The sequence below is a fragment of the Frankliniella occidentalis genome, unplaced genomic scaffold (genome assembly GCF_000697945.3).
Source record: "Frankliniella occidentalis isolate FOCC.00 unplaced genomic scaffold, Focc_3.1 Scaffold16, whole genome shotgun sequence".
Lineage (NCBI taxonomy): Eukaryota > Metazoa > Arthropoda > Insecta > Thysanoptera > Thripidae > Frankliniella > Frankliniella occidentalis.
The window spans coordinates 1,817,701-1,825,163 of NW_026267146.1; the positions used below are offsets into that span (position 1 = coordinate 1,817,701).

Sequence of the window (7,463 nt, forward strand, 5' to 3'; positions counted from 1 at the left end):
GGTTGGGGGAAGGGCGGGGGGCGGAGGCGTTGCAGACGGCACCTCGCGGTGTGAGCGCCGCGCGTTTTGTAACGGGCGTTCTGCGCAAACAACTTTTTGGCGCGCTTTGCGGTGAGTGGCGTGCGTGCTGATTGTTTGTGGCACGCGTGGCGAGGGGGGGCTGAGAACTCGGCAGCACCCACCTCCAACCCCACCAAACCCGCCCCATCCCCTTGCGCCCACAACCCTTTCTTTAAGTCGCGAGCGAGAAGCACGCAAAATCCGCTTAGCTAAAACTTTGGTTATTTAGATTGCAGTGATATCCGAAGAAGGGGGGAAAGGGGGGGTTGGAGAGTTGTTGTGGTGGGGTGGTGAAGGTGTTGAGTTGAGGTCGTCATCGAGTCGGGATTTTCCAGGCAACGTCGACAAGCGCTGCTTGAATGGGGGACTCTACCTCTCGGTTTTATTCATGTTTTATTCTATTTTTACAAAAATGAAATAAAGCGAAAAATGTATTTACAATTAGCGTGTGATTACCTCCCGTTCTCCTTTTCTCTTCAGGAGGTGTCCAAGCCCCACCGAAAGAGCGAGAGCGATGCGGAGGCGGGAGAACGGCTCGTGGCGCTGCGAGAACACCTGCTGCAGCTGGGTGCCACTGAGGGACAGCTGCAGGCGCTGCGGGACAACTCGGCCGAGCTGACCGACCACACACCACCCGCTACGCCGGACCCCGCCCGGGAGACGTCGGTCGTTGAGATTCTCGAGGTGAGTAGCGGGCCGACCGAGCAGGCCGTCGTCGTCGCAAGACGCGCGTCTTGCGTTGCCTCTCTTTCAAGTCCACTAACTTGACTTAAACCAACGCGTCCGTTTGCAGCTGTGGCAACAGGTGTTCCGCGACACCTTCCAGCAGTACCGCAGCCTGTCGGCGCGCCTGGTGCGCTCCGAGGACGGCGTGGCGGCGCTGCGGCTGTGGCAGGAGTACCTGCTGAACCTGCAGGCCTTCCTGTCGGCCGGGCTGCCCGGCGACTACGACGCCCTCACCCAGCACCAACACCAGTGCGAGGTGCACGAGAACCTGCTGACGAGCCAGGCGTCCGTCCTGCTCGGCGGCGCCAACCTGGAGCGCGGCGACCCGGCCGTGGCGCAGCAGCTGCAGCAGCTGAACGCGCTGCACAACGACACCCTGGGCCGCATCACGGAGCGGCACGAGGCGGTGCGCGCGCGCCTCGACCTGTGGGCCGCGTACCGCGCGGCGCACGTCGCGCTGCTGCACTGGCTGCAGGCCATGGAGCGCGAGCGCGGCCGCCTGCAGCTGCGCTACATCTCGCTGCGCCGGCTGCCGCAGCTGGCGCAGCGCATCGGCGAGGTGCTGGCCAAGGTGCCGTCCGGAGAGCAGCAGGCTGGCGAGCTGGCCGGCCTGCAGGGCCGCCTGCTGGCGGGCTGCGACGAGGCGCTCGCCACCTCGGTGCGCATGGAGCACGCCGCCGTGGCGCAGCGCATCAGCAACCTGCGCGCCGGCCTCGAGACGTGGCGCGACTTCCTCGTCAAGCTGCAGACCCTGGCGCAGGAGTTTGACGCGGGCGCGGAGGCCGCGGACGCGGAGCTGGGCGAAGTGGCGCGCGCGCTGGACGCGCTGGAAGCGCCCCGCCTCGGCGCCGGAGACGCGGCCGCGGTGCGCGGCTTGCAACAACGCCTGGACGACGCGGTCGCCGACTTGGAGAGGCTGGGCGTCAGCGAGGAGAAGCTCAAGGAGGCTGTGAGCCCGACGGACCTGAAGGCGACGGCGCAGCGCGTTAGGCTGCTGTGGCAGAAGCACGCCGACCTAGAACACCGACTGCGCACCCGCGCACTCGCACTGCAGGAGGCGGACAGCGAGCGCCAACGCTACGTTCAGCGCGCGGACCGCTTCCTGCGCTGGGCCGGTGAGCAGGCGGCTCGCCTTGAGCGCCTGGACAGACCCGGAGGACAACTGGAACCCGACCTGGACATGGCCATGACGGACCCGGCCGAAGCACTGCGCCGCCTGGAGGCGGGCGTGAGCGCCGAGGTGGACGTGAAGCGGCGCGAAGCGGAGTGGCTGCTGCAGGCCGCCAAGGACCCCAAAGAGCAACAACCCAAGCCTGTGGCGGAGGCGCGCGCCCGCGTCCGGGACGTCTGGGAGCGCGTGCAGGGGCTGCTACGCGCTCGCACCGACAAGCTGCAGCGCGTCGTGGAGACGGCCGCGCAGCTCCAGCGGCGCCTGGACGAGCTTCGCGCGCGGCTGTACGCGCTGGAGAAGGAGCTCAAGAGGCCGCTGGAGCTGGACGCGCCCTCGCAGAAGGCCATCAACAAGCGCCTCAAGGAGCACGAGGAGCTGCAGCGCCGCATCGAGCACGAGGCCAAGGAGTTCGGCGACGTGAACCGGCTCTGCGACGTGGTCCGCGGCGACTGCGACGCCAACACGGCGGCGAGCGTCGTCAAGACCATGGAGTCGGTGGAGGCGCGCTGGAAGAGCGTGTGCGCGCTGTCGGCCGAGCGCAAGCGCACCATCAAGGACCTGTGGAAGCTGCTGCAGGAGCTGACGGAGCTGTGCGCCAACCAGCGCAAGTGGCTGACGGGCGCCGAGCGGACGGTACGGGAGGTGCGCGAGGCGGCCGACGGCCCTGTGGCGAAGCGCGACCTCGGCCGGCTGGTGCAGCGGCTGGACGCGCTGCTGCGCGAGGTGGCGAGCCGGCGCAACAGCCTGAACGTGGTGGAGACCTCGTACGGCCGGCTCTCGCGCGAGCTCACCAACTGCCCCTCGCTGCTGGGCGAGTCGCGCGCCCTGGCGGAGCGCTGGGCCGCCGTCGGGCCGCAGGCGCAGGAGCTGCGCCAGTTCCTGCTGACGCTGTCCGCCTCGCACGACAAGTTCGAGGCGGCGCACCGCGAGGCCGTGCTCGTGCTGACCCAACTCGACGCGCGCCTGTCGCAGCTGCAGCTGCAGGAGCCGGCAACTCGAGACCCGAGGCAGCTGCAGGTAATATTTTGGAACCCGTTGGACATTATACTGTAGAATTGTTTTGAGACCAATTTCACCCTCTTTCCTTCCCATGCAGGCGTTGACCCAAGACCTGGAGAGCCGCAGCGCCCTGCTCACCACCGCTGACCAGCTAGGCCTAGAGCTGATGCGCGCCGCGCCTCAAGACGAGGTGGAGCGACTGCAGGCCCTGGTGGATGAGTACCAGGGCCTCTGGAGAGACATTCGCGAGCGGCTGGAGACGCTGGCCCAGCAGCAGGTGGACCAGGGCGTGCAGGTCACCACGCTGCGCTTCGAGACGGAGGCGGCCGTGCAGGTGGACACGCTGCCCAAGCGGCTGACGGCGCGCGACGGCTACCTCCACGAGTTGCAGTCGGGCCTGCGCGAACTGCGCGCCACCACCGACCGCCTGGAGGACCTGCTGGTGCAGGGCCAGGGCCAGAGCGGGCAGCCGCACGACGCGTCGCTCGCCTCGTCGCGCGCCCTCGGCAAGGCCACGGCGGCGTGCGAGGCCTCGCACGAGCTGGTGCGCCACCTGCACACGCTGCTGGTCCAGCAGTGCAGCATGACGCCCGCCGAGGCCATGGCCGACGACGTGGCCGTACTCGAGGAGCGCTTCCTCACGCTGCGAGAGCAGGCGCGCCAGCGCGAGAGGGACATCCGCGAACTGAGGTGAGGAGTGGCCCCTGGCCGCGTCCCGGGCCCCCGCGTATGGCTTTATCCTTACTGACGGGATCCAGCCAGAAATCGAACTGAAATCTCTGCATGGTTTCAGCAGCCTGGTTTAAGGTTTATTTTTGGGGCGATTCGGGCATTTCTTTCCTCTTTTTTTCCCTTTTTTTTAAAGCCTTTGAATATTCTGTGTGCATAATCACTTCATCCTGGTGATGGACGAGAAGCATGGTCTAATAGTTTTGGTGAATTAATTTTACTTTTTATTTAACAAATGTTACTAAGGGTGATAGTTAAAACTCCAAATTAACATGACTAGATCTTGTTGGAATGTGGCTCTTAAATTCTTTTTGCTTCTCTTCCTCTCCTCTGCAGGTCCTCCTATATCAGAGACTACGCTTTATACTGTTCTCAGTGAGTGCATTTAACAATTTTCCTTGTGCTTTTGAATGAAATTTTTTTTTATGTTTCATTAAATTATGAACAATTTTAGTATCCGATGCCCCATCTTTTTCAACTGCAGTGTTTAATTTTGTTATTATTGTCCCTTTTAGTGGTAAGCTGACCTGTCCTCTGTGCTCTCGAAGAAACTGGCAGCAGTTAGATAACGATCTCTGGAGGCTTGAGAAATGGCTCGAACATGCAGAGGCAGAACAGTCCGTACAGACGACTCCCCCCTCTAGCATAGAGCAGCTGGAGGACATAATACAGGAGCAGAGAGTAAGTTGGCATTAGCTAATAATTAGCTCCCCTAGCAGTTATATATGTGAACTGCTGTTTTAATGCGTGTTGTTTCCATCAGGAGTTCCTTCTCAACCTGGACAGTCACCGTTCAATAGTCAAATCCCTGAACATTGTCGGAGTACACCTTGCCGATCATACTGATGACGAAGATCGAGCTCGCGAACTGCGAGCTCGCCTGGCCAGCGCCAACACCCGCTGGGAGGCTGTCTGCAGGGCTGCAGGAGTGTGGCAGACTAGATTGCAGACAGCTTTAATGGAGGTTTGTACATAGTTTTTTCCTCTCTTTTTTTCACCTTGCACTGCATTGATTATTTAATCAAATAACTATTTTAAAATTGCTCTTACAATACTAATTTTGTGTTTGGTCTATTTTTAGAACGATGAATTTCATCAAATGCTTGAAGAGCAAACCAGGTGGTTGATCACCACGGAGGAAAATATTCAGAGTACTGAACCAGTTGATGTTACAGAAGACTTAGTGGTGATTGAAGCAAAATACTTGAAATTTAGGGTAAGCAATCATGGAATTAATGTGTCTGAGATATCATGTTTAAAATCATGGGATCTTACTGTAATAACTCTTGTGTCACAGGACCTTCACGCTGAACTGGAACGCTATGAACCACGTGTCATGTCACTGCAAGAGGCTGCTGACAGTCTTTTGCGTCACACTGACGCACCAGTGGGAGCTGGCTCCACCCTTCAGAGACTAACAGATCTCCGCCTTCGACTGCAATCTTTGAGAAGACTTACTGCATTGTACTGTGTGAAGCTGGGTGCTGTCCTTGGTCGCTCACCTGACGAGCTGGATGGGTCTGCTAGGGTAGCATCATTAGCCAGCTTAAGCAGTGAGGTAAGTACACCTTTTTCAATTATTTTGTTCTTGCTGTGGTCGTTATACAGTTTTTGGTGCAAAAGGAGAGATTTGTCCTCACAAAAATAAGATTGACAGATGATTTGAAATAATTTAAAGCATCAGGTGCTTGGTTTTAGAGATGCTGATAGCCTGTCAAATTAGTTAGCCCTGTCTCTGTTAGGTCTTGCATTTACGTTTTTAGTGATATAGTTTCAGACACCTTAGTCTACATCGCAATGTTACAAAAATTTAACTATTGGAGATTTGAAGTAATAATTATTTCTCAAGTTTTGTCCCTTGGAAAAAATCTCTTCAAATTGATGAATGTTTGCTTGCACCTTGCAATATCACAGTACAAGTATTTTTTGTCCACTGTGCTTCCCCTAGCGATGTGCACTCACATGTTCCAACTTTCATTTCTCTTTTGTGTGGGTTGTTTTTTTCTTCAATATTTTCAATTTTGAACAGTTTTTGTGAAATTCTGAATTTACAGTACAGTAGTGTTATTCTTTTTATTATCAAACAAAATTTAATTTCTTAATGTGTTCTAATGTCTTTTACCCTGGACAATAGCACTCACCATATTAAAAGAGAATTAATCTGTTCCAATTTATGATGGTAGAATGCACAGCGTACAGCATGGGGAAGCCCACAGTATAAGTAGAGCTTTTTGCTTAAATTATTTTTGTCACATTTTCTGCAGCTTCTGGACCAAGCCAGTGGAGGCCAGCTTCAAGCTTCAACACATTCCATCCAGGCAAAGTATGTTTGTCACAATTTAGTATGTATTGATTCTAAAAAATATGTTGTTCTTTTAAAAGAAAGCAATAATTAATTAAATGTTGAAAAACTTGTAAAGTTAATTTTAACAATATGCTTTGTAGTTTGAAATTTACTTTAAAATTCCAAGGATGGTAAACAAACGACCAGTTCCAAAGAAGTGTATATGTCTACCCTTTTTGCTACTCCTCTTTGTATAACATATGTCTATTCTATTTATTTTCAGTGCTGACAATGGCTTGGGCGGCGACGCCGTCGACACCAGAGTCCTAACAAGGGGCTACAGGTTCCTCGGCCGCGTACTGCGAGCGTCGTTGCCCATCCAAGCCCTCATGCTGCTCCTTCTGGGCGTGGCTTCCCTCATGCCCGCCGATCAGGACTACTCCTGCGTCCTATCCAACAACTTCGCACGCAGTTTCGAACCCATGTTGAGGTATCCGAACGGACCTCCACCAATATAAGCAGCAGCAGCCACATCCAAGTAACTGTGCCCTTTGAGTTCCGAAGTGTACCATCTCTAATCTGACTTAAAACATATCTTAATGTGATACACGCATTCCTTTTAAATTTTGAGAACAAGTCATGTATGTTTTATGAAACTAGGAGCATATCGACAAACCTAAAAAAAAACACCAACAAAACTCATTATTTTGATACATCTTAAATATTCATACCAAATTTGGTTTGGTGGAGTGACTGAGTAAAGAAATTATATGGGGCTGAACATCTCCCCTAGACAATCTAAAGAGCTTTAATAATAAGAAATCATACTGTCTTGATAATGGGCTGTTTGAGTCAAAACGGGTTATTTACTGTTGGATCTACATAGATCACCTCAGATGTATATTTTGAAAATTCTCCTATTTTAATAAAAAAAATGTATAATCTAACTGTAAATATGTGTAAATGTAGTTTTATATGGATTTTATATAAGCACATTCTGAATGTATGTTATGTTTGTAAGGCCAACAATTTCAAACACTGAAATGTTCTTGGAAACCAGGGAGTGGAACACTTGGTTTCTGAAAACATTTGATTTGACAAATGCATTATTGCCAAAAGTTGCTTGTATAAGTGGGGGAGTGGAACACCCCACGTGTATGACCCACTTTAATTATCAAAAAATGAAGTCATTGGCTTTTAAAAAGACAATTTCAAGATTGTTACAAAAATTCTTGAATTTCAATAACTAGAATTTAAGTGCTTTTTTAACAGACCATGAGATCAAGATTGAAAGCATATTAACTAACATATGTCTAAATTTTAAGAATGGTGCAGTTTTGTAAATAGAAATCAATAAATAATTTATTTGTAAATTTTGGCTGCGTTCTTATGCTTGTACCTTTTCCTCTGAAATGTTTACATCATCACGAAAGAGACCCTTTTTTGCGCAATGTATGATATCCGATGCCCCCAGGGTAAAGCCTTCTAGAAGCC

At 52.9% G+C, this 7,463-nt stretch overlaps 1 protein-coding gene across 1 annotated transcript in view; it reads left to right on the forward strand.

The window, feature by feature from the left end:
* Nucleotides 1-7,312, forward strand: part of LOC113208293 (muscle-specific protein 300 kDa) — a gene marked incomplete at its 5' end in the record, with an annotated part of 41,532 nt that extends 34,220 nt beyond the window's left edge. Inside the window, 15 exon segments of the mRNA XM_052264150.1 lie at nucleotides 541-744; nucleotides 854-1,192; nucleotides 1,292-1,591; nucleotides 1,700-2,974; nucleotides 3,054-3,646; nucleotides 4,022-4,060; nucleotides 4,201-4,366; nucleotides 4,449-4,649; nucleotides 4,767-4,901; nucleotides 4,983-5,243; nucleotides 5,950-6,008; nucleotides 6,131-6,160; nucleotides 6,253-6,459; nucleotides 6,991-7,124; nucleotides 7,242-7,312. Coding sequence (XP_052120110.1) covers nucleotides 541-744; nucleotides 854-1,192; nucleotides 1,292-1,591; nucleotides 1,700-2,974; nucleotides 3,054-3,646; nucleotides 4,022-4,060; nucleotides 4,201-4,366; nucleotides 4,449-4,649; nucleotides 4,767-4,901; nucleotides 4,983-5,243; nucleotides 5,950-6,008; nucleotides 6,131-6,160; nucleotides 6,253-6,459; nucleotides 6,991-7,124; nucleotides 7,242-7,312 — 4,014 coding nt within the window.
* Nucleotides 7,313-7,463: the final 151 nt, after the last annotated feature.